Source organism: Coregonus clupeaformis, chromosome 14 (genome assembly GCF_020615455.1).
Source record: "Coregonus clupeaformis isolate EN_2021a chromosome 14, ASM2061545v1, whole genome shotgun sequence".
Lineage (NCBI taxonomy): Eukaryota > Metazoa > Chordata > Actinopteri > Salmoniformes > Salmonidae > Coregonus > Coregonus clupeaformis.
The window spans coordinates 8,575,771-8,601,809 of record NC_059205.1 but is presented as its reverse complement, the minus strand read 5'-3'; the positions used below and the strand labels follow the sequence as shown (position 1 = coordinate 8,601,809).

General features: G+C 43.8%; 1 protein-coding gene across 4 annotated transcripts in view; it reads right to left on the bottom strand.

The window, feature by feature from the left end:
- The window catches only part of LOC121580673 (SH3-containing GRB2-like protein 3-interacting protein 1), a 65,795-nt gene extending 46,591 nt beyond the window's left edge, over window positions 1-19,204 (bottom strand). For 3 of the 4 annotated variants that reach the window (XM_041895654.1, XM_041895655.1, XM_041895657.1), the window contains exons 1-7: window positions 18,740-19,204; window positions 8,956-9,019; window positions 8,622-8,643; window positions 8,354-8,410; window positions 7,185-7,242; window positions 1,331-1,500; window positions 792-803 (exon numbers count right to left, since the gene is read on the bottom strand). In XM_041895654.1, coding sequence (XP_041751588.1) covers window positions 792-803; window positions 1,331-1,500; window positions 7,185-7,242; window positions 8,354-8,410; window positions 8,622-8,643; window positions 8,956-9,019; window positions 18,740-18,749 — 393 coding nt within the window. In that variant the 5' untranslated portion in view covers window positions 18,750-19,204. The remainder of the gene's footprint in view (window positions 1-791; window positions 804-1,330; window positions 1,501-7,184; window positions 7,243-8,353; window positions 8,411-8,621; window positions 8,644-8,955; window positions 9,020-18,739) is intronic. The other variant, XM_041895656.1, reaches the window with a different exon arrangement.
- Between the last annotated feature and the right edge of the window lie 6,835 nt (window positions 19,205-26,039).

Here is a 26,039-nt window from a genome sequence, read left to right as displayed (position 1 = left end):
AATGTTTGGCTTAACATGAGAAAATTACGATCAAATAAGCTTACCAATAAACATTTATCCATTAGCTAAAGCAAAGCTATAGGCTACATGCCCTGGTACCACAGAAAGCCTATAATCGATTCACATAAACGTGTCGCAATTTCAGCACCATGGACAGCTATCGGTAGTCTATACTTTCTGAGTGGCTGTCTGGCTGTCGCATTCGTTTTTCTTTTTAGCTTTGGTCAAGGGAGATTCAAGTAAAGTTATCAACTAAAATAAAATGTGTTAAAGGCATGCAGTGAAAATGTAACATAAAGTAACATAAAACATAGTAACATAAAACATAGTAACATAAAGCATACATAACATGCAGAGGGAGGAATTAGAATAGCTAAACAACTCAAATAGAAGAGCCTATCCCAGCGGGCAAAACTGGTTGTAATGACATCACTGACATCATTATGGTTGTGAAAAGGACGTTTTGTAAAGGTATTTTTAGCAACCAGAAAAATACATCTTCATCTGGTTGTAATTGGGCTATACCTGACCAGATAACAACCAAAACGATGTCTTTCTTGATGTCGTCGTGAAAACAATGATTGTTTGGTTCTAATCTGATGATATGACAGAAAATCTGTTTATAACAACAACAAAAAGTGTAACATTTTGCCCGCTGTTTTTTTTTTGCTACAGCATGGGAAAAAGAATCCAAGTGAGAAAATAATCCACAGCCAAGTGAATTCATGCCATGCCTTTTCTATATACTGAAACAGATACACTTTTTTTTTATTATTTTTTTACTGACTTACCGGACTTCTCCTCTACAAGAGTAACAGATGTAGGAGAGAGAGGGAGATGGAGAGAGAGGGAGATGGAGAGAGAGGGAGATGGAGAGAGTAGGGGGAGAGGGAGGGAGAGGGAGAGAGTAGGGGGAGAGGGAGAGAGAGGGAGATGGAGAGAGTAAGGGAAAGAGGGGGAGGAAGTGAGAGGAGGGACAGATATTCAGATGTTCAGTACATTCCAGATCATGTCACTGGCTAGAATTATCTGTAGCCGTCTTCAGTGTCATCAAACCGATTCATTTAATACTTCATATACCCGAGAGAGCTAGCTTTCTTGGAGTAGCAGCTAAGGCCGTGGCCCTTAGTAATAATGACCCAAGTTCAAGTCCGGTCAGGGACATTGCACTTTAACCTACTTCACTAGGTACAGTTCTAGGGTCAGCTTTCCCTCCCCTAATCCAAGACTTAACAATTAGCGGGAAAAATGCTAAACTGACCCAAAATCAGCATCTAGGGACAACTTCACCATACTCCAGTTCCATCCAGTTAGAACATCAAGGGCTCACCATAGAGGGAGAGAGAGCCAAACCTCCTACGGAAGCTTTCAGTTCGTCCATGGAGGGAACTGCACACTTGGCCGTGTCGGAGGGCAACGGCTTGATCTTGATCTTGAACTTCCTGTTGTCGTCCTCATCCTCCGAGTCGCTGGAGAAGTGCTGCTTGCCTTTGGGAGCTGGTGAACACTCATTAAGTAAGAAGATCTTTTACATACAGATGTAGGATCTTAATTTGAGCCAGTTTGCTACAGCAGGAAAATAATCCTGCAGCAACAGGAAATGTGAATTATTATGTGGATTATCATTCATGGACATTTTTTGTAGGGGTTGATACATTTTTCATTAGGGCAAATCAAGTCTGTCATTTTAATGTGGAAATTACAAACTTTAGAAGCCTTTTTCAACCTTGAATACCTTACAAGTTTGCATTTCCTGAAAATTCTCAGCAACAAAAGAGTGATAAAATTAAGATCCTACATCTGTAAGGTGACATTAAATAACAATATATGTTACATAGGGTGACATTATATAATGTAGTTATCTTTTACATAGGGTGACATTAAATAATGTAGTTATCTTTTACGTAGGGTGACATTAAATAAGGTAGTGGAGATGAAGAGCTGCTTGCCTTTGGGAGCTGGTGAACACGCGTTAACATCTTTTACATAGGGTGACATAAAAGTACAACGCAGCCGTTTTTATCTCAATATCAAATCATTTCTGGGTCACAATTAAGTACCTTACCATTTTAATTGAAAACACTCACTGTAAAAAAAAAGAAGCTTATTAGCAAAGAGCAATTTCTCAAGCAATAATTTAGCTAGGACTGTCTGGGAGTGGGGAGGGGAGAACTGAAAACTAGCTGTTATTGGCAGAGAGGTTTGTAACTCTCTTTCTTATTGGTCTATTAACTAATTTACCACATGGTGATGTCACTATGGAAGGCCAAAACTCCATCCCACCAAAACAGTCTGAAATTTCAGGTGGTCTTTTCAAACAGCTCTTACACTAAAAGGGCATTATCATCACTTTCACAATTTCACAGTATTATTCCAACCTCATAATGTGGAAATATACACTGCTCAAAAAAATAAAGGGAACACTTAAACAACACAATGTAACTCCAAGTCAATCACACTTCTGTGAAATCAAACTGTCCACCTAGGAAGCAACACTGATTGACAATAAATTTCACATGCTGTTGTGCAAATGGAATAGACAACAGGTGGAATTATATAGGCAATTAGTAAGACACCCCCAATAAAGGACTGGTTTTGCAGGTGGTGACCACAGACCACTTCTCAGTTCCTATGCTTCCTGGCTGATGTTTTGGTCACTTTTGAATGCTGGCGGTGCTTTCACTCTAGTGGTAGCATACAACCCACACAAGTGGCTCAGGTAGTGCAGCTCATCCAGGATGGCACATCAATGCGAGCTGTGGCAAGAAGGTTTGCTGTGTCTGTCAGCGTACTGTCCAGAGCATGGAGGCACTACCAGGAGACAAGCCAGTACATCAGGAGACGTGGAGGAGGCCGTAGGAGGGCAACAACCCAGCAGCAGGACCGCTACCTCCGCCTTTGTGCAAGGAGGAGCAGGAGGAGCACTGCTAGAGCCCTGCAAAATGACCTCCAGCAGGCCACAAATGTGCATGTGTCTGCTCAAACGTCAGAAACAGACTCCGTGAGGGTGGTATGAGGGCCCGACGTCCACAGGTGGGGGTTGTGCTTACAGCCCAACACCGTGCAGGACGTTTGGCATTTGCCAGAGAACACCAAGATTGGCAAATTCGCCACTGGCGCCCTGTGCTCTTCACAGATGAAAGCAGGTTCACACTGAGCACATGTGACAGACGTGACAGAGTCTGGAGACGCTGTGGAGAACGTTCTGCTGCCTGCAACATCCTCCAGCATGACCGGTTTGGCGGTGGGTCAGTCATGGTGTGGGGTGGCATTTCTTTGGGGGCCGCACAGCGCTCCATGTGCTCGCCAGAGGTAGCCTGACTGCCATTAGGTACCGAGATGAGATCCTCAGACCCCTTGTGAGACCATATGCTGGTGCGGTTGGCCCTGGGTTCCTCCTAATGCAAGACAATGCTAGACCTCATGTGGCTGGAGTGTGTCAGCAGTTCCTGCAAGAGGAAGGCATTGATGCTATGGACTGGCCCGCCCGTTCCCCAGACCTGAATCCAATTGAGCACATCTGGGACATCATGTCTCGCTCCATCCACCAACGCCACGTTGCACCACAGACTGTCCAGGAGTTGGTGGATGCTTTAGTCCAGGTCTGGGAGGAGATCCCTCAGGAGACCATCCGCCACCTCATCAAGAGCATGCCCAGGCGTTGTAGGGAGGTCATACAGGCACGTGGAGGCCACACACACTACTGAGCCTCATTTTGACTTGTTTTAAGGACATTACATCAAAGTTGGATCAGCCTGTAGTGTGGTTTTCCACTTTAATTTTGAGGGTGACTCCAAATCCAGACCTCCATGGGTTGATCAATTTGATTTCCATTGATAATTTTTGTGTGATTTTGTTGTCAGCACATTCAACTATGTAAAGAAAAAAGTATTTAATAAGATTATTTCATTCATTCAGATCTAGGATGTGTTATTTTAGTGTTCCCTTTATTTTTTTGAGCAGTGTATATAAAACACAGGAAAATCCCATTTTTGACTGCACTGGGCCTTTAAATAATATAGCGCACATAGAGAATGAGCACAAAGGAGAGAGACAAATCAAGGGTTGAATTACAGAGGTGCACAGGGGTAATCTTGGCACCAATAACCTCATCTCGTAAACCCAGATCCCAAATATTGTGTAACCTTGATTAGGATCAGATACATTTATGTTATGTACGTCTGTCCACGAGAGATTACCCATAACCAAATCTGTCACGAAATACTAGCACAGAGGTAGACAAAAGAGCAGCCCAAGCATTTCTAAGTAAATAAATGAGTAAAGATTGTCCGTCCCCTATCGTTCGGGTAACTCATTTATAATTAGCATTAGCATACATCCGTTCTAAAGACACAAATGGATACTTTATCAGACGCAAAGCTCATAGTCTCTGGAGCACAAATGGTGCGGCGATATAAAAGCTTACATGTCTGACTGTCAGTACCTCTCTAGGTGTCTACTGCAGTTTCAACAGGAGTAGTGTAGGGGGACCTTCTGCCTGATCTAGGATCAGATTACCCTACTAACTACACTGCTCCTGCTGAAACTGAAGTAGACCTTCTGCCTGATCTAGGATCAGATTATGCAATCCCAAATCCTAACGGTTACTATTTATCTCACTGTTGAAGCTAGAACATCTCACTGAATATTACCTCACCTCTTACCTTGTCACCAGGCTCAATTGCTGATTTGACCCTTGGCCAGTGACTAGGGGTTACACAAACCTACATTTTCAATTGAAACCAATGGTATTAAAAACGTTCTAGGCTGGATGCAACAAAGATAGGCAAGGGAAACACTCTAATGTGACTGTTTTCACTTGCTGCCCCTCTTCTGGTCCTGCAGGTCAGGTTCACTCACATGTAGAGCATGAAGATAGAGAGAGATAGAGAGGGTGTCTGGTTGATTTGGCCTATTTAACATTGAGATCCACTGGGCCAATGTGTCGCTCAGCTAGCTAAACAGGTCAATAGCTTAGCAGTCAGTGTACCAAGACTGTTGCCTGTGTAACAACATAGCTGCCACCCCTGTCTGTCCTGAGTTGGGCGTGAACCAGGGACCCTCTGCACACATTAACACTCATCACCAAAAGAAGCACAATAATGCTGACCAGGGCAACAGTACTTCTCTAGGTGTCTGACCAGGGCAACAGTACTTCTCTAGGTGTCTGACCAGGGCAACAGTACCTCTCGGTGTCTGACCAGGGAAACATTACTTCTCTAGGTGTCTGACCAGGGCAACAGTACTTCTCTAGGTGTCTGACCAAGGCAACAGTACTTCTCTAGGTGTCTGACCAGGGCAACAGTACCTCTCTAGGTGTCTGACCAGGGAAACAGTACTTCTCTAGGTGTCTGACCAAGGCAACAGTACTTCTCTAGGTGTCTGACCAAGGCAACAGTACTTCTCTAGGTGTCTGACCAGGGAAACAGTACCTCTCTAGGTGTCTGACCGGGACAACAGTACCTCTCTAGGTGTCTGACCAGTGTAACAGTTCCTCTCTAGGTGTCTGACCAGGGCAACAGTACCTCTCTAGGTGTCTGACCAGGGAAACAGTACTTCTCTAGGTGTCTGACCAGGGCAACAGTACTTCTCTAGGTGTCTGACCAAGGCAACAGTACTTCTCTAGGTGTCTGACCAGGGCAACAGTACCTCTCTAGGTGTCTGACCAGGGAAACAGTACTTCTCTAGGTGTCTGACCAAGGCAACAGTACTTCTCTAGGTGTCTGACCAAGGCAACAGTACTTCTCTAGGTGTCTGACCAGGGAAATAGTACTTCTCTACGTGTCTGACCGGGGCAACAGTACCTCTCAAGGTGTCTGACCAGGGCAACAGTACCTCTCTAGGTGTCTGACCAGGGCAACAGTAATTTTTCTAGGTGTCTGACCAGGGCAACAGTACTTCTCTAGGTGTCTGACCAGGGCAACAGTACTTCTCTAGGTGTCTGACCAGGGCAACAGTACTTCTCTAGGTGTCTGACCAAGGCAACAGTACCTCTCTAGGTGTCTGACCGGGGCAACAGTACCTCTCTAGGTGTCTGACCAGGGCAACAGTACCTCTCTAGGTGTCTGACCGGGACAACAGTACCTCTCTAGGTGTCTGACCAGGGAAACAGTCCTTCTCTAGGTGTCTGACCAAGGCAAAAGTACTTCTCTAGGTGTCTGACCAAGGCAACAGTACTTCTCTAGGTGTCTGACCGGGGCAACAGTACTTCTCTAGGTGTCTGACCGGGGAAACAGTACCTCTCAAGGTGTCTGACCAGGGCAACAGTACCTCTCTAGGTGTCTGACCAGGGCAACAGTACTTCTCTAGGTGTCTGACCAGGGCAACAGTACCTCTCTAGGTGTCTGACCAGGGCAACAGTACCTCTCTAGGTGTTTGACCAGGGCAACATTACCTCTCTAGGTGTCTGACCAGGGCAACAGTACCTCTCTAGGTCTCAGGACAGGACAACAGTACCTCTCTAGGTCTCAGGGCAGCACAACAGTACCTCTCTATGTCTCAGGACAGGACAACAGTACCTCTCTAGGTCTCAGGGCAGGACAACAGTACCTCTCTAGGTCTCAGGGCAGGACAACAGTACCTCTCTAGGTCTCAGGGCAGGACAACAGTACCTCTCTAGGTCTCAGGGCAGGACAACAGTACCTCTCTAGGTCTCAGGGCAGGACAACAGTACCTCTCTAGGTCTCAGGGCAGGACAACAGTACCTCTCTAGGTCTCAGGGCAGGACAACAGTACCTCTCTAGGTCTCAGGGCAGGACAACAGTACCTCTCTAGGTCTCAGGGCAGGACAACAGTACCTCTCTAGGTCTCAGGGCAGGACAACAGTACCTCTCTAGGTCTCAGGCAGGACAACAGTACCTCTCTAGGTCTCAGGACAGGACAACAGTACCTCTCTAGGTCTCAGGGCAGCACAACAGTACCTCTCTAGGTCTCAGGGCAGGACAACAGTACCTCTCTAGGTCTCAGGCAGGACAACAGTACCTCTCTAGGTCTCAGGACAGGACAACAGTACCTCTCTAGGTCTCAGGGCAGCACAACAGTACCTCTCTAGGTCTCAGGGCAGGACAACAGTACCTCTCTAGGTCTCAGGGCAGGTGACGTCACCTACACTATGCCCGCTACTAGCGCACCGCTAACTAGCTAGCCATTCCACATGGACTACATCTGATCATCTAAAAGGATATTTTCTCTCTCCTCTCCGGGTCTGAGACTGAAGCCCTCAGCGTCCACGTCTGGAGTGGCCTGTAACAGGAAGTAAATATGTAAGTGGTAAAATTATTGTTTGTGACATCGTGTAACAACAAATACATTCACTTCTCTCATGCTTGTGGTTAAAGAAATGCACACAAAAACTGCAGTCCTGTGTTTTTTATAGCTGGAGATGTTTGAAGATGCTTGTTTGTTAAGACTCACACAAACTTAATGTACGATTCTGAAAAGAGAGATCACATTTTGAATCCAAATTCAATGTTACATGAGGATGATTGATTGCCATAATCAGGAAAGTCGTAGGGAGCAGAAGCGGAAGTGACGTCTGGTTGTGGGAAGTAACGTTTAGAATGTGGTTTCCCCATTGTGGTTGAAACATCTTTATAAGCAAATTATTGCATCAGCGGTTCTGAAATTGTTATATATTTTCTAAATTTGTATTAGTCACGTCATTAGTTACGCCATTAGTCAGTCACTAGTCAGTAGCTATTAGTCACTGGTCACTAGTGATTAGTTACGCCATTAGTTATTAATTTTTAGGCACTAGTCACTATTCATTAGTCATTAGTCACCATTCATTAGTCACTTGTCACTATTCATTGGTCGTTATGTCACTATTAGTTAGTTAGTAGTCACTATTCATTAATTAGTCACTATTCATTCATTATTAGTCACTATTCATTAGTTATTAGTCACTATTCATTAGTTATTAGTCACTATTCATTAGTCACTATTCATTAGTCACTATTCATACGTTATTAGTCACTATTAATTAGTTATTAGTCACTATTCATTAGTCATTAGTCACTATTCATTGGTTAATAGTCACTATTTATTAGTCAGTAGTCACTATTCATTAGTTATTAGTCATTAGTCATTAGTCACTATTCATTAGTTCTTAGTCACTATTCATTAGTCACTCGACATTAGTCACCATTCATTAGTCATTAGTCACTATTTATTAGTTATTAGTCACTACTCATTAGTTATTAGACCCTATTCATTTGTCACGTCATGAGTTTGAGTTTTGACAACCAGGGGGTCACTACCTGTTATTGCTTATTCACTAACCCTTTGTATTACTACTAATCACTGACACTATAGAGGGATTACTTACTGCACTGTGTTGTACATATGTACTTACATATCGGTCCCAATCAATCTCCCCATAATAGCCATTTGGAGCCCCGTTGGTCTTTTTCTGTGATAATGGAACGTGTGAGTGAGAAACTCTCATAACAACAAGCATTTTATATACCCATAGCTTGAAACAACAACAACAACAACAGCACTATTCACAAATGAGATGCATTAAACGACAGTGAAGTAAACAAACAAAGAAGAGTGAGGATAAGAGTATCAATGACATCACATCGATTGTTTACCCCATAGTCTACCTTTCTCATACTTACTCCATCTTTGTCAGGGGAGCCCCTGTATAGACACACAACAAAGGAAAGGACAGAATCATCAGGTAAGACTACTTTGAAAAATATTGGTGTAAAACTCAAAAATATGTTTTGAATGACCACTCAAATAGCTATCAAATAAAAATAAAACAACTTTATTTGGATATCCCATCTATTGATGTTCTACATAGAGCAACATAGCAACTGCATGTCTATGGATTTACAACCAAATAAAGTGTTACCAAAGTAAATCCTGATGTAGCTGCTGAATTATGCAATGTTTTGATGTCTCAGTGCTTCATTCTGCTCGTTAAACTGTCTACTCGTGCACACTCACGTGGAGTCTGTGTCCTTCTCCTTCTTTCGTAACCCAAAGGCCTTCCTGGTGCGTTTTTTCAGTCCTAAAGGAGAAGGAAAGAAGGGTAGCGGGAGAGAAAGTGAGTTGGAGAGAGTAGGCTATCTCAGTGCTGATAACTCAAATAGTTTGAGTTACTTTACTCAAATGAGTCAAGGCAACCGGTTCGTTTCCTCAAACCATTTGAGTTCAATTAACTTATGTGTTACAGTGGGTGGGTGGGTGGGGGGGGGGTAAATTAGCATAAATGTATTGTGTCATTTTGGAGTCACTTTTATTGTAAATAACAATAGAATATGTTTCTAAACACTTCTACATTAATGTGGACGTTACCATAATTACGGATAATCCTGAATGAACCGTGAATAATAATGAGTGAGAACGTTACAGACACACAAATATCATACCCCCAAGACATGCTAACCTCTCACCATTAAAACAACGGGAAGTTAGCATTTTTGGGGGGAGTATGATATTTATGCCTCTGTAACTTTGTCTCTCATCATTATTCACGATTCATTCAAGATTATCCGTAATCATTGTAGCATCCACATTCATGTAGAAGTGTTTAGAAACATATTCTATTCTTATTTACAATAAAAGTGACTCCAAAATGACACAATACATTTATGCAAATTTACCCCCCCATTATTTCCCATTACCATTCAGACATAAACTTGATATAGTCATTGTGTGCTATGAATATGGGACCAAATACTTCACTTTTTACTACTTTAATACACATAAGTTAATTTGTTCCAATATTTTTGGTCCCCTAAAATGGGGAGACTATGTCCAAAAAATGCTTTCATTTCTAAACGGTTGATGAAAATACCCTCAAATTAAAGCTGACCGTCTGCACTTTAACATCATAGCCATTGTATCCAGAGCCAAAACAACAACAAAATGTGTCATAAGTGAATTTGTACAAATACTTATGACTTCTTTAAATGCGGGGACTAGATACAGTACATTCGGAAAGTATTCAGATCCCTTGAATCTTTCCACATTTTGATACGTTACAGCCTTATTCTAAAATTGATTAAATTGTTTTTTCCCCCCCTCATCAATCTACACACAATACCCCATAATGACAAAGCAAATACAGGTTTTTAGAAATGTCACACTTACATAAGTATTCAGACCCTTTACACAGTACTTTGTTGAAGCACCTTTGGCAGCGATTACAGCCTCGAGTCTTCTTGGGTATGACGCTACAAGCTTGGCACACCTGTATTTGGGGGATTTTTCCCATTCTTTTCTGCAGATCTTCTCAAGCTCTGTCAGGTTGGATGGGGAGTGTCGCTGCACAGCTATTTACAGGTCTCTCCAGAGATGTTTGATCGGGTTCAAGTCCAGGCTCTGGCTGGTCCTCTCAAGGACATTCAGAGACTTGTCCCGAAGCCACTTCTGCGTTGTCTTGGCTGTGTGCTTAGGGTCACTGTCCTGTTGGAAGGTGAACCTTCGCCCCAGTCTAAGGTCCTGAGTGCTCTGGAGCAGGTTTTCATCAAGGATCTCTCTGTACTTTGCTCCGTTCATCTTTCCCTCGATCCTGACTAGTCTCCCTGCCGCTGAAAAACATCCCCACAGCATGATGCTGCTCAGTTTGGCCAGGCGGCCAGCTCTAGGAAGAGTCTTGGTGGTTCCAAAATTCTTCCATTTAAGAATGATGGAGGCCACTGTGTTCTTGGGGACCTTCAATGCTGCAGACATTTGTTGGTACCCTTCCCCAGATCTGTGCCTCGACACAATCCTGTCTCTGAGCTCTACGGACAATTTGTTCGACCTCATGGCTTGGTTTTTGCTCTGACATGCACTGTCAACTGTGGGACCTTATATACAGTGGCTTGCGAAAGTATTCACCCTCCTTGATATTTTTCCTATTTTGTTGCCTTACAACCTGGAATTATAATGGATTTTTGGGGGTTTGTATGATTAGATTTACACAACATGCCTACCACTTTCAAGATTAAAAATATATATTATTGTGAAACAAACAAGAAATAAGACAAGAAAACAGAAAACTTGAGCGTGCATAACCACCTTTTGCAGCAATTACAGCTGCAAGTCTCTTGGGGTATGTCTCTATAAGCTTGGCACATCTAGCCACTGGGATTTTTGACCATTCTTCAAGGCAAAACTTCTCCAGCTCCTTCAAGTTGGATGGGTTCCGCTGGTGTACAGCAATCTTTAAGTCATACCACAGATTCTCAATTGGATTGAGGTTTGGGCTTTGACTAGGCCATTCCAAGACATTTAAATGTTTCCCCTTAAACCACTCAAGTGTTGCTTTAGCCGTATGCTGAGGGTCATTGTCCTGCTGGAAGGTGAACCTCCGTCCCAGTCTCAAATCTCTGGAAGACTGAAACAGGTTTCCCTCAAGAATTTCCCTGTATTTAGTGCCATCATTCCTTCAATTCTGACCAGTTTCCCAGTCCCTGCCGATGAAAAACATCCCCACAGCATGATGCTGCCACCACCATGCTTCACTGTGGGGATGGTGTTCTCGGGGTGATGAGAGGTGTTGGGTTTGCGCCAGACATAGAGTTTTCCTTGATGGCCAAAAAGCTCCATTTTAGTCTCATCTGCCCAGAGTACCTTCTCCCATATGTTTGGGGAGTCTCCCACATGCCTTTTGGCGAACACCAAACGTGTTTGCTTATTTTTTTCTTTAAGCAATGGCTTTTTTCTGGCCACTCTTCCGTAAAGCCCAGCTCTGTGGAGTGTACGGCTTAAAGTGGTCCTATGGACAGATACTACAATCTCCGCTGTGGAGCTTTGCAGCTCCTTCAGGGTTATCTTTGGTCTCTTTGTTGCCTCTCTGATTAATGCCTTCCTTGCCTGGTCCGTGAATTTTGGTGGACGGCCCTCTCTTGGCAGGTTTGTTGTGGTGCCATATTCTTTCAATTTTTTAATAATGGATTTAATGGTGCTCCGTGGGATGTTCAAAGTTTCTGATATTTTTTTATAACCCAACCCTGATCTGTACTTCTCCACAACTTTGTCCCTGACCTGTTTGGAGAGCTCCTTGGTCTTCATGGTGCCGCTTGCTTGGTGGTGCCCCTTGCTTAGTGGTGTTGCAGACTCTGGGGCCTTTCAGAACAGGTGTATATATACTGAGATCATGTGACAGATCATGTGACACTTAGATTGCACACAGGGGGACTTTATTTAACTAATTATGTGACTTCTGAAGGTAGTTGGTTGCACCAGATCTTATTTAGGGGCTTCATAGCAAAGGGGGTGAATACATATGCACGCACCACTTTTCCGTTATTTATGTTTTAGAATTTCTTGAAACAAGTTATGTTTTTAATTTCACTTCACCAATTTTGACTATTTTGTGTATGACCATTACATGAAATCCAAATAAAAATCCATTTAAATTACAGGTTGTAATGAAACAAAATAGGAAAAACGCCAAGGGGGATGAATACTTTTGCAAGGCACTGTAGACAGGTGTGTGCCTTTCCAAATCATGTCCAATCAATTGAATTTACCACAGGTGGACTGACTCCAATTAAGTTATAGAAACATCTCAAGGATGACCAGTGGAAACAGGATGCACCTGAACTCAATTTCGAGTCTCATAGCAAAGGGTCTGAATACTTATGTAAATAAGGTATTTATGTTTTTATGTTTTTATAAATTTGCTAAAGTTTCTACAAACCTGTTTTAGCTTTGTCATTATGGGGTATTGTGTGTAGATTGATGAGGGGGGAAAAAATCATTTAATCCATTTTAGAATAAGGCTGTAATGTAAAATTTGGAAAAAGTCCAGGGGTCTGAATACTTTCAGAATGCACTGTCAATAAAGTGCTTTCATTTCTAAACGGTAAAACAGATATGTATAAAATACCCTCAAATAAAAGGTGGCATTCTGTGTTGTCTCATATGAAACATTTGATCTCAAATCCAAAATTCTGCAGTATAGAGCCACATTAAAAGTTTTAGCTTCACTGTCCAAATACATACGGAGGGGAGTGTAGTACAACAAACCATGTCAGAAGTAATCATTTTGTTATACAAGTTGCATAAAATGAATTACTAAAGAGGAAGATTAAATTGCGGTCACTACATTTACAAAGGTAGGATGCGTAACTTAGGAACACAATCACCACATTTGTACAACCAAAGACTAAACGGAAAGGATAGAAAAGCCTGTAGTGGTCAATGGAAACACTCCATTGAGCCAGTGCTGTGGGGGAATCTAGCTACAGCGGCCATTCTGTGCCAAAACGGAGGCCAAGCCCCCTCCAGGGTTGGCATCATACAGTGTTGTAATAATATAATAATAATATGCCATTTAGCAGACGCTTTTATCCAAAGCGACTTATAGTCATGTGTGCATACATTTTTACGTATGGGTGATCCCGGGGATCGAACCCACTACCCTGGCGTTACAAGCGCCATGCTCTACCAATTGAGCTACAGAGGACCACCAAAGAGTCAAAGAGACTGGAAAAAACAACACACCCTGATACAGTTTAATGTGTGGACACAGCCACAGCTCAGAGCTCAGGGCCTATGTCCCCCAGAGGGCACCCATGTTGGTACAGTCCTGTTTGAGGTGACTTTGGAGCAGAAGTGGACTAACCTAGTACTGGGGACCCATAGGGTGGGCTGGGGACCCATAGGGTTGGCTGGGGACCCATAGGTTGGGCTGGGGACCCATAAGGTGGGCTGGGGACCCATAGGGTGGGCTGGGGACCCATAGGGTTGGCTGGGGACCCATAAGGTGGGCTTGGGACCCATAGGGTGGGCTGGGGACCCATAGGGTGGCCTGGGGACCCATAGGGTGGCCTGGGGACCCATAAGGTGGGCTGGGGACCCATAGGGTGGGCTGGGGACCCATAGGGCGTGTGTGTGTGTGCAGTCTGTTATTCCAGCCCAGTAATACTGTAAAAGTGACCCTTTACTGTGGTCACTTTCCGGGGTATTTGTCTCTTGCCTCCACTATCCGTGCTCTACCCTCTTGGTTACAGAGGATGTGAGATTATTTATGGCATGCATGCCCAATGCAGACGTGATGGGATTAGTATTGGCCTTGTGGGCATGTCCAATGCACTTGTACATGTGGCTTTTCATTTCTATACTGAAACAGGATTAACAAATCCTCACACATTGTTTACATTTTACATTTACATTTTAGTCATTTAGCAGACGCTCTTATCCAGAGCGACTTACAGTTAGTGAGTGCATACATTATTTTTATTTTATTTTGCATACTGGCCCCCCGTGGGAATTTTGCTGAGATGCTTTCTCCATTTGAAATGCCACTATTAGAAATTGGAAAAGCACTCACACAACTGAGATAACGTATGTGTGTGGGAATCATTTGCTAATAAGTTGAAATAAAAGGCTGATCGATACTGGCAAGATCAGTGTGTGGGTTTTTCAATTAATGACGATAACCATGTTGAAGGATACCAGATTTGACTTCTACAGCTACACCACAGTACTTTACATGCCATCATGAAATGGATTAATGCAAGCCCTACCCTAGCGGACTAAACTCCACTTTCATCATAAACTTCCTGGACTGGAGTTTAGTCCGCTAGCCCTACCCTTGTAATTAAGGAAGGCCTTATTAAGGATGACACGCACAGGAGACAGATAGTATTAGCAAATATCACTATCATGAGGGTATGCAGAAAGGAATTTAAGGTTATTTTGATTTAATTAAAAAAATACGTTGCTTGAAAAAGTTGCTATTTGTTTGCTTCATGTTATATATAGGTCCCATGTGGCTCAGTTGGTAGAGCATGGCGCTTGCAACGCCAGGGTTGTGGGTTCGAATTCCCAACCGGTATGAAAAAAAAGGTATAAAAAATGTATGCACTCGACTGTAAGTTGCTCTGAATAAGAGCGTCTGCTAAATGACAAAAATGTAAATGTATCATCCTGGTTTAATTAATATGCAGTTCAACATTGTCAGCGCTAGCATTTGTATTATAGTCCAGCTTTACTGCATTAAACAAACCACTAGCTAGATCTCGTAATGTGAGGTTCATAATACACACCTAGCACAAGCTAGCGGTTCATTAAAACTACAGTATGTTCCTTAATTGAAACTAAGTGGGCAATATACCTGGGTAAAATATAATTGCCTTTTGGAGGAAGCAGACGAAGAGCTAGGAGAGACAGATTGGTGAGGGGGGAGAAAGGTTAATAGCGGGGTAATTACTGCTGCTAGCTAACTTTGATGTAAACAATGTGGCCATCAAACACTGGACTCGTATGGCAGTTACATTTAGTTTAGCTATATTGTTGGCTGTCGTGAGAGAAATTAATCTATCTTGCTGGCTAACAAGGTAAGCTGATCTTTCTCTACCTTCACAACACGCTAGCTCTGTGGTTATTTGCTGTGCTAGCCAAATGTAGCTAACACCACCAGAGCAAATAGATAATAAACAGGAAATAAACGTTGTCTGATGATTTTGTCTAGTGGATCTGGTAGCAACAAGGCAATGTGTGTATATAACTCTTTGTTAAATTTTTGGGTTGGATCAAGAAATACGAACTTGCCATTTTGTGCTAGCTAGCCAACTAACTAGCTACAGTGGGGAGAACAAGTATTTGATACACTGCCGATTTTGCAGGTTTTCCTACTTACAAAGCACTTCAACTGTGAGAGACGGAATCTAAAACAAAAATCCAGAAAATCACATTGTATGATTTTTAAGTAATTAATTTGCATTTTATTGCATGACATAAGTATTTGATCACCTACCAACCAGTAAGAATTCCGGCTCTCACAGACCTGTTAGTTTTTCTTTAAGAAGCCCTCCTGTTCTCCACTCATTACCTGTATTAACTGCACCTGTTTGAACTCGTTACCTATATAAAAGACACCTGTCCACACACTCAATCAAACAGACTCCAAACTCTCCACAATGGCCAAGACCAGAGCGCTGTGTAAGGACATCAGGGTTAAAATTGTAGACCTGCACAAGGCTGGGATGGGCTACAGGACAATAGGCAAGCAGCTTGGTGAGAAGGCAACAACTGTTGGCGCAATTATTAGAAAATGGAAGAAGTTCAAGATGACGGTCAATCACCCTCGGTCTGGGGCTCCATGCAAGATCTTACCTCGTGGGGCATCAATGATCATGAGGAAGGTGAGGGATCAGCCCAGAACTACACGGCAGGACCTGGTCAATGACCTGAAGAGAGCTGGGACCACAGTCTCAAAGAAAACCATTAGTAACACACTACGCCGTCATGGATTAAAATCCTGCAGCGCACGCAAGGTCCCCCTGCTCAAGCCAGCGCATGTCCAGGCCCGTCTGAAGTTTGCCAATGACCATCTGGATGATCCAGAGGAGGAATGGGAGAAGGTAATGTTGTCTAATGAGACAAAAATTAAACTTTTTGGTCTAAACTCCACTCGCTGTGTTTGGAAGAAGAAGAAGGATGAGTACAACCCCAAGAACACCATCCCAACCGTGAAGCATGGAGGTGGAAAAATCATTATTTGGGGATGCTTTTCTGCAAAGGGGACAGGACGACTGCACCGTATTGAGGGGAGGATGGAAGGGGCCATGTATCGCGAGATCTTGGCCAACAACCTCCTTCCCTCAGTAAGAGCATTGAAGATGGGTCGTGGCTGGGTCTTCCAGCATGACAACGACCCGAAACACACAGCCAGGGCAACTAAGGAGTGGCTACGTAAGAAGCATCTCAAGGTCCTGGAGTGGCCTAGCCAGTCTCCAGACCTGAACCCAATAGAACATCTTTGGAGGGAGCTGAAAGTCCGTATTGCCCAGCGACAGCCCCGAAACCTGAAGGATCTGGAGAAGGTCTGTATGGAGGAGTGGGCCAAAATCCCTGCTGCAGTGTGTGCAAACCTGGTCAAGAGCTACAGGAAACTTATCATCTCTGTAATTGCAAACAAAGGTTTCTGTACCAAATATTAAGTTCTGCTTTTCTGATGTATCAAATACTTTTGTCATGCAATAAAATGCAAATTAATTACTTAAAAATCATACAATGTGATTTTCTGGATTTTTGTTTTAGATTCCGTCTCTCACAGTTGAAGTGTACCTATGATAAAAATTACAGACCTCTACATGCTTTGTAAGTAGGAAAACCTGCAAAATTGGCAGTGTATCAAATACTTGTTCTCCCCACTGTATATAGTAATTATGGTACACTGCAGCCCCAGATTTTTACTGGGGAACCTCCTAGGGTGAATTCTATTCAGCTGTTTTGATATTTTGGTGTAGGCCTAGTTTATGCCAAGCACAATGAGCAGAAAAAATGCATCTCAATAGTCTCCCATGGCTTCCTCTCTTTGTCCCTTTTCCTTCATTTGCACTGATGTGAAAGAGCTGGACAGGTGAGACGAGTTCACAGGGAGCATCCATCTACCCTATTGCTTTCACCAATGCCCAATGTTTTTTAAGGCCAGTGACAAAAGGAGAGGGTACTTCTTGGGGATGAAGTTACTTTAGACTATTTCACTTTCCCTCTCCACTCCAAATTCTTTAATGGACGACTTAATAAAACATTGTACACTAACACTGCACTGAATAGCAGTCAACTGGAGTCAGAGAAACTCTAGGCAGAGCCCTCCCTCTCTCTACTATGGATAGCGTCTCACAGCCATCTCTATTTCTGTCCATTCTGCCTATCTGTTCCCTAAGACCTTCCAATCCCATAGTGCACCTTGCACGTGGGCACTGAGACTTACACTACCATAGCTCTCATTGATGAATGGCGAGAAAGGCTGACATCTCAATTGTATTAGAGCCTAGGAGCTGCCAGCTTGGCATGCAAGTCTACAAATGGTTCAGTCGTCAATGACATATCATCAATGGCATGCTTCACAAATAATCTTTATCAATAAAGCCTATTACACTCCTTGTGTTAGCCATTCATTCAGCAGGCCTAAGCAACCTGCAAGTAAGTAATAATAATAATAATAATATGCCATTTAGCAGATGCTTTTATCCAAAGCGACTTACAGTCATGCGTGCATACATTTTTTTGTGTATGGGTGGTCCCGGGGATCGAACCCACTACCTTGGCGTTACAAGCGCCATGCTCTACCAGCTGAGCTACAGAGGACCACGTAATGTTAGACCATATATGTGTATGTGTTTTGTTAGCAATGCCTACCGTGTTGACATGATGTCTGATCAGAAAGGGATGTATTAGCTGATGGTGAATGAATGCAACTATACTGTTTAATATCTACCATGTTTTATCATTACCATGATGGCTTGGGTTATAGACATATAACAAATAGAGAATAGACCAACCAATGTCACAATGAAAACACAAATTAAAATGGTTTGAAAATGTCCTCTTGATATGATGTTAGGACCATCGGTGAATGGGTAACTGATTCACACATTCTGAAATGAGTTGGCATTATTTCAGCCAATACATTAGTCTAGAACATAATACACTAGACCTCACAGAATTCTAGCACATTTAGTATTGAGACACAAGAGTGGGTATAACCTTGAGACACGACTATTGACTACACACACAGCCATCACCAGACACACATACACAAAAGCAACCCTGCCGAGCTGGACGTGGCTTTCATAGTGCTACATACACAGCTGTGGAGTGAACACCTATCCTCCCTTTACAAATCCCCAGGTCATCACACTATAGGTAGAAAAAACATATGCTAGCCTAAGCAACAAACACACAGATGTGCCAGATAGCTTATTACCATGCACTAGCATAAGCGGGTAGGAGAAGAGAGGGAGGATGTAGAGGATAGAAAGGAGGAGGCACAAATAATTACCTTGAATCATGGTTGCAGTAGTTCATTCCTCTGTCCCCCTCCACGGATGGAGGGAGACCGGCGACAGATGGATAGCGAGACAGACGGACGGATGCAGAAATCCGAGATATTCCAAGTGGCTAAAGGATGCCGGGGTTGGGCATTGCTAATTCCCGAACGGCTCCCCAGTGAAGCGGAACGTCGTTGCTCCCTACGGGGGGTGGGGGAGGTATCCAGGCAGGCTGACAGGCAGGGGGAAGTGTCAGAGATAGAGACCCAGGGAAGGTGCAGCGAATCGGGGGAAGGGCCCTGCGCGTTAGGCCCCAGTCGCCCCAGCAGCACAGACACACGGCATCAGAAGTAGATGCTGAGGAGGAAAGGCAAAGGAGAAAAATACTGAGCGAGAAAGGCAGACTTGCTTTGGCAATGTAAACATATGTTTCCCATGCCAATAAAGCCCTTTGAATTGAATGTAATTTAATTGAGAGCAAGAGAAAGAGAGCGAGAGAGAGAGGGCGCAAGGGAGGAGGAGGGAGTAGGAAGCTTGCTGATGTCACAGCTGAGCAGAGCCAATCCCGGCACTCCGGCAATCATCTGCTTTCTCCAATGGCTTCTGTACCCTGATGCCTTACCCTTACCAAAGACAGTACAGTATGAAGGTAGGCTAAAACTGATTCTCCAATAGAAATCCCGATCACACTTCGAGGCGATGTCATGGCGACGTTGGCTTGCTAAACTCATGCTTATAAACACGTCATCTGGTCTAACGGTCGTATCGCGCCAAACTGCGCATGTGCAGGTCGTCACCACAAAGGCACTCCTTCGATATAAAGTTGTTTTTGACGAAGATGAAAACGTGTCAGTTTGTCACTTTCACGAGGTTGGAATAATAACGTGTTCAACTACATAAGACATTGGCTCGAATCTAGGTTGGGCCTTTAGATTTCAAGAAAATTAACAACTAAGGAAGAATTGAATTGTCAAACCCTGGTCTGGTCTATTTCGCAAGCGTTCCCGGAAGTCTCGCGAAGTTGCGTCTCTGGGTTTAGAAACTCTGTGCCCTCATCTTGGTCGGTTAGCAGACATACTGTACTATACACACAATTGCACACTCATTGCATGGTTCTTCCTTTTGTGCCTGCTACAGCAACATAGCACAGGGATGCTTATAAATATTTATACTGTATGTGGACAATTCTACATGCATCTAACGGTATATTATTTGTCCCCTGTAGCTCAGTTGGTAGAGCATGGCGCTTGCAACGCCAGGGTTGTGGGTTCGTTTCCCACGGGGGGCAGTATGAAAAATGTATGCACTCACTAACTGGAAGTCGCTTTGGATAAGAGCGTCTGCTAAATTAGTAAAATGTAAATATGTGAAATCTGTTTTCGCATCACAGGATGACAATCCTTTATACCAAAGTAGTGTTGTCAACAATCATCAGCACACACACGCGGAAGAGTAGGGAAGACGTCACACACTTGCCTTAGCTTGTCAGAGGCAGAGAGGGGAGAGAGAGGGATGGGGGGGATGGAGAGAAGGATAGGGAGGGGTGGAGAAGGATGGAGAGAAGGATAGGGAGGGGGGGAGAAGGATAGAGAGGGAGGGGAGGGGGTGAGAATTTGAGAGGGGGGATAGAGAGATGGGGGAAGAGGGAGAGAGGCACATATGTCAATTAGGTGCAATAGAAGAAGGATTCAAATGTGTGTGAGGGGAGGGATAAGGGTTCTTATGTGGTATCTGGGTAATTGTCGTAGGACATTTTAGTTCAGCGGCCATCTATAAAGGAAATGACTGGGTCCTAGCAGACAACTACTATATGACAGGTGCAGAGTGGGGGGACCCCTATTGTTCTGCTGTGTTGAGGGGACAGATGAGGGAGGTCATCTGGGGGGTTGGGTATCTGGAGTAGAGAGGTCATAGGTCAGGGGTATTCAATGACTGACAAACAGAACAGTTTTCCTTCTAACTGGTCCACCTTGAATTTGAATCTTTCTCTCTCCCTCTGCCTGTCACTCCCTCTCTGCCCCTCTTTCTTTCTCTCTCCCTCTGCCTGTCACTCCCTCTCTGCCCCTCTTTCTTTCTTTCTCTCTCCCTCTGCCTGTCACTCCCTCTCTGCCCCTCTTTCTTTCTCTCTCCCTCTGCCTGTCACTCCCTCTCTGCCCCTCTTTCTTTCTCTCTCCCTCTGCCTGTCACTCCCTCTCTGCCCCTCTTTCTTTCTCTCTCCCTCTGCCTGTCACTCCCTCTCTGCCCCTCTTTCTTTCTTTCTCTCTCCCTCTGCCTGTCACTCCCTCTCTGCCCCTCTTTCTTTCTTTCTCTCTCCCTCTGCCTGTCACTCCCTCTCTGCCCCTCTTTCTTTCTCTCTCCCTCTGCATGTCACTCCCTCTCTGCCTCTCTTTCTTTCTCTCTCCCTCTCTGCCTGTCACTCCCTCTCTGCCCCGCTTTCTTTCTTTCTCTCTCCCTCTGCCTGTCACTCCCTCTCTGCCCCTCTTTCTTTCTCTCTCCCTCTGCCTGTCACTCCCTCTCTGCCCCTTTCTTTCTCTCTCCCTCTGCCTGTCACTCCCTCTCTGCCCCTCTTTCTTTCTCTCTCCCTCTGCCTGTCACTCCCTCTCTGCCCCTCTTTCTCTCTCCCTCTCTGCCTCTCTGCCTCTCTTTCTTTCTCTCTCCCTCTCTGCCTGTCACTCCCTTTCTGCCCCTCTTTCTTTCTCTCTCCCTCTCTGCCTGTCACTCCCTCTCTGCCCCTCTTTCTTTCTCTCTCCCTCTCTGCCTGTCACTCCCTCTCTGCCCCTCTTTCTTTCTCTATCCCTCTCTGCCTGTCACTCCCTCTCTGCCCCTCTTTGTTTCTCTGTCCTTTCCCTTGGCCCTAACTTTGATGTTTGCAGACATACAGTGAGGGAAAAAAGTATTTGATCCCCTGCTGATTTTGTACGTTTGCCCACTGACAAATAAATAATCAGTCTATAATTTTAATGGTAGGTTTATTTGAACAGTGAGAGACCAGACAAATCCAGAAAACGCATGTCAAAAATGTTATACATTTATTTGCATTTTAATGAGGGAAATAAGTATTTGACCCCCTCTCAATCAGAAAGATTTCTGGCTCCCAGGTGTCTTTTATACAGGTAACGAGCTGAGATTAGGAGCACACTCTTAAAGGGAGTGCTCCTAATCTCAGCTTGTTACCTGTATAAAAGACACCTGTCCACAGAAGCAATCAATCAATCAGATTCCAAACTTTCCACCATGGCCAAGACCAAAGAGCGCTCCAAGGATGTCAGGGACAAGATTGTAGACCTACACAAGGCTGGAATGGGCTACAAGACCATCGCCAAGCAGCTTGGTGAGAAGGTGACAACAGTTGGTGCGATTATTCGCAAATGGAAGAAACACAAAATAACTGTCAATCTCCCTTGGCCTGGGGCTCCATGCAAGATCTCACTTCGTGGAGTTGCAATGATCATGAGAAAGGTGAGGAATCAGCCCAGAACTACACGGGAGGATCTTGTCAATGATCTCAAGGCAGCTGGGACCATAGTCACCAAGAAAACAATTGGTAACACACTACGCCGTGAAGGACTGAAATCCTGCAGCGCCCGCAAGGCCCCCCTGCTCAAGAAAGCACATATACAGGGCCGTCTGAAGTTTGCCAATGAACATCTGAATGATTCAGAGGAGAACTGGGTGAAAGTGTTGTGGTCAGATGAGACCAAAATGGAGCTCTTTGGCATCAACTCAACTCGCCATGTTTGGAGGAGGAGGAATGCTGCCTATGACCCCAAGAACACCATCCCCACCGTCAAACATGGAGGTGGAAATATTATGCTTTGGGAGTGTTTTTCTGCTAAGAGGACAGGACAACTTCATCGCATCAAAGGGACGATGGACGGGGCTTTGTACCGTCAAATCTTGGGTGAGAACCTCCTTCCCTCAGCCAGGGCATTGAAAATGGGTTGTGGATGGGTATTCCAGCATGACAATGACCCAAAATACACGGCCAAGGCAACAAAGGAGTGGCTCAAGAAGAAGCACATTAAGGTCCTGGAGTGGCCTAGCCAGTCTCCAGACCTTAATCCCATAGAAAATCTGTGGAGGGAGCTGAAGGTTCAAGTTGCCAAACGTCAGCCTCGAAACCTTAATGACTTGGAGAAGATCTGCAAAGAGGAGTGGCACAAAATCCCTCCTGAGATGTGTGCAAACCTGGTGGCCAACTACAAGAAACGTCTGACCTCTGTGATTGCCAACAAGGGTTTTGCCACCAAGTACTAAGTCATGTTTTGCAGAGGGGTCAAATACTTATTTCCCTCATTAAAATTTAAATCAATTTATAACATTTTTGACATGCGTTTTTCTGGATTTTGTTGTTGTTATTCTGTCTCTCACTGTTCAAATAAACCTACCATTAAAATTATAGACTGATCATGTCTTTGTCAGTGGGCAAACATACAAAATCAGCAGGGGATCAAATACTTTTTCCCCTCACTGTATAAGGTGAAATCTCCAACTGCTTATACCTCTCCAGACCCTTCAGATCCACCACTACACTGCTTGTATCTATCCAGACCCTTCATATCTGCAAACAGCAAAGGGTTAGGGGTAAGGGGGAGGAGAAGGGAGCAGTGTTTCCCCTATGTGCATTTAGCAGCGGCGCACTGCTGCTAAACTGTGGCTGCCACTGAATTTTTTTATATACAGTGCATTCAGAAAGTATTCAGACCCCTTTACTTTTTACACATTTTGTTACATTACAGCCTTATTCTATAATGGATTTAATAAAATAAACAGGTTTTTATAAATTTTTGCAAATGTATAAAAAAATAAAACAGAAATACCTTATTTACATAAGTATTCAGACCCTTTGCTATGAGACTCAAAATTGAGCTCAGGTGCATCCTGTTTCCATTGATCATCCTTGAGATTTTTCTACAACTTGATTGGAGTCCCCCTGTGGTAAATTCAATTGATTGGACATGATTTGGAAAGGCATACACCTGTCTATATAAGGTCCCACAGTTGACAGTGCATGTCAAAGCAAAAACCAAGCCATGAGGTCGAAGGAATTGTCCATAGAGCTCAGAGACAGGATTGTGTCGAGGCACAGATCTGGGGAAGGGTACCAACAAATGTCTGCAGTATTGAAGGTCCCCAAGAACACAGTGTCCTCCATCATTCTTAAATGGAAGAAGTTTGGAACCACCAAGACTCTTCCTAGGGCTGGCTGCCTGGCCAAACTGAGCAATCGGGGGAGAAGGGCCTTGGTCAGGGAGGTCACCAAGAACCCGATGGTCACTCTGACAGAGCTCCAGAGTTCCTCTGTGGAGATGGGAGAACCTTCCAGAAGGACAACCATCTCTGCAGCACTCCACCAATCAGGCCTTTATGGTAGAGTGGCCAGACGGAAGCCACTCCTCAGAAAAAAGGCACATGACAGCCCACTTGGAGTTTGCCAAAAGGCACCTAAAGGACTCTCAGACTATGAGAAACAAGATTCTCTGGTCTGATGAAACCAAGATTGAACTCTTTGGCCTGAATGCCAAGCGTCACGTCTGGAGGGATGTTTTTCAGCGGCAGGGACTGGGAGACTAGTCAGGATCGAGGGAAAGATTAACAGAGTAAAGTACAGAGAGATCCTTGATGAAAACCTGCTCCAGAGTGCTCAGGACCTCAGACTGGGGTGAGGTTTCACCTTCCAACAGGACAACAACCCTAAGCACAGAGCCAAGACAATGCAGGAGTGGCTTCGGGACAAGTCTCTGAATGTCTTTGAGTGGCCCAGCCAGAGCTCGGACTTGAACCCAATCGAATATCTCTGGAGAGACCTGAAAAGAACTGTGCATCAACGCTCCCCATCCAACCTGACAGAGCTTGAGAGGATATGCAGAGAAGAATGGGAGCAACTCCTCAAATACATTTTTTTACATTTTAGTCATTTTAGCAGACGCTCTTATCCAGAGCGACTTACAGTTAGTGAGTGCATACATTTTTCATACTGGCCCCCCATGGGAAACGAACCCACAACCCTGGCGTTGCAAGCGCCATGCTCTACCAACTGAGCTACAGGGGACTAGGTGTGCCAAGCTTGTAGCGTCATACCCAAGAAGAATTGAGGCCGTAATGCCAAAGGTGCTTCAACAAAGTACTGAGTAAAGGGTCTGAATACATGTAAATGTCATATTTCAGTTTTTTATTTTTAATACATTTGCAAAAAAATCAAAAAAACAGTTTTTCCTTTGTCATTATGGGGTATTGTGTTTAGATTGATGAGAGGAAGAATGATTTAATCAATTTTAGAATAAGGCTGTAATGTAACAAAATGTGGAAAATTTAAAAGGGTCTGAATACTTTCCGAATGCACTGTATATAATGTATACGTATAGATCAGTGGCGGTCAGTGCGGTTTAAGATTATGGAGTACACTTTTTTTTTTATGTGCATGTCCTTATTTCTATTACAGCATATTGGATTACTGTCATTCATATTCCATTCACCCAGTTCAATGTAACAGCGATAGGTTTAGGCTACTACATGATACTCACATGTTCCCTATACCCATCATGAGGTTGCTACAACCTAGTCTATGAATGAAAGTTTACAACGTAGGTGCACAGGTCGAATGAAAAATGTGAGTAAACAAGGTGACAAATTCAATACCAACTTGCACACTCTTGCCTGCATCTAGCTGACCTAGGGTGTAATCATTAGTCCAATAGCTGCAAACGAGAGTTTCTATTCAACAAATTCAGGCATGTTTAACCCCGTTTCATTACGTTTGCTTCCGTTTAAGAAACGTTTTTCAACAGAATCGGCAGACTGAATACACCCTGATCACCAGCACACACAGTTCACTTTCATAGCAGCCACATACAAACAGCATGATCCCTTTGATCGTTGCATAATTCCTTCTCACATCTACGCGCGCTCCTCCTCTCACCTTTTTCCTTCGTTTGTGGACTTCAGTGCATAACAGCTATCCCATTTTTTATTTTTAATCTTTATATGTTTGTTTTTTTATTGTATTTTTATTATTATGATGTTTTCATTATTTTTGATAAACATCTTTGTAAAGCACATTGAATTGCTTGGATGTATGAATTGTGCTATATAAATAAACTTGCTTGCGACCAGGCGAATAAACCTTTCCAAGCCAAGCCAAACCACTAACCACAGTCTACATCGTTGTCACCATATTAGCTAATGTCATAATCAACATAGCTACTAGAACTAATGCATTAGTAAACCCACTACAATCATGCAGTACAGTAAGCAGTTTAGCAGTTACACCGCTGGGCCCCGGTGGCAATAAATACCTTGACTTGGAAGAGT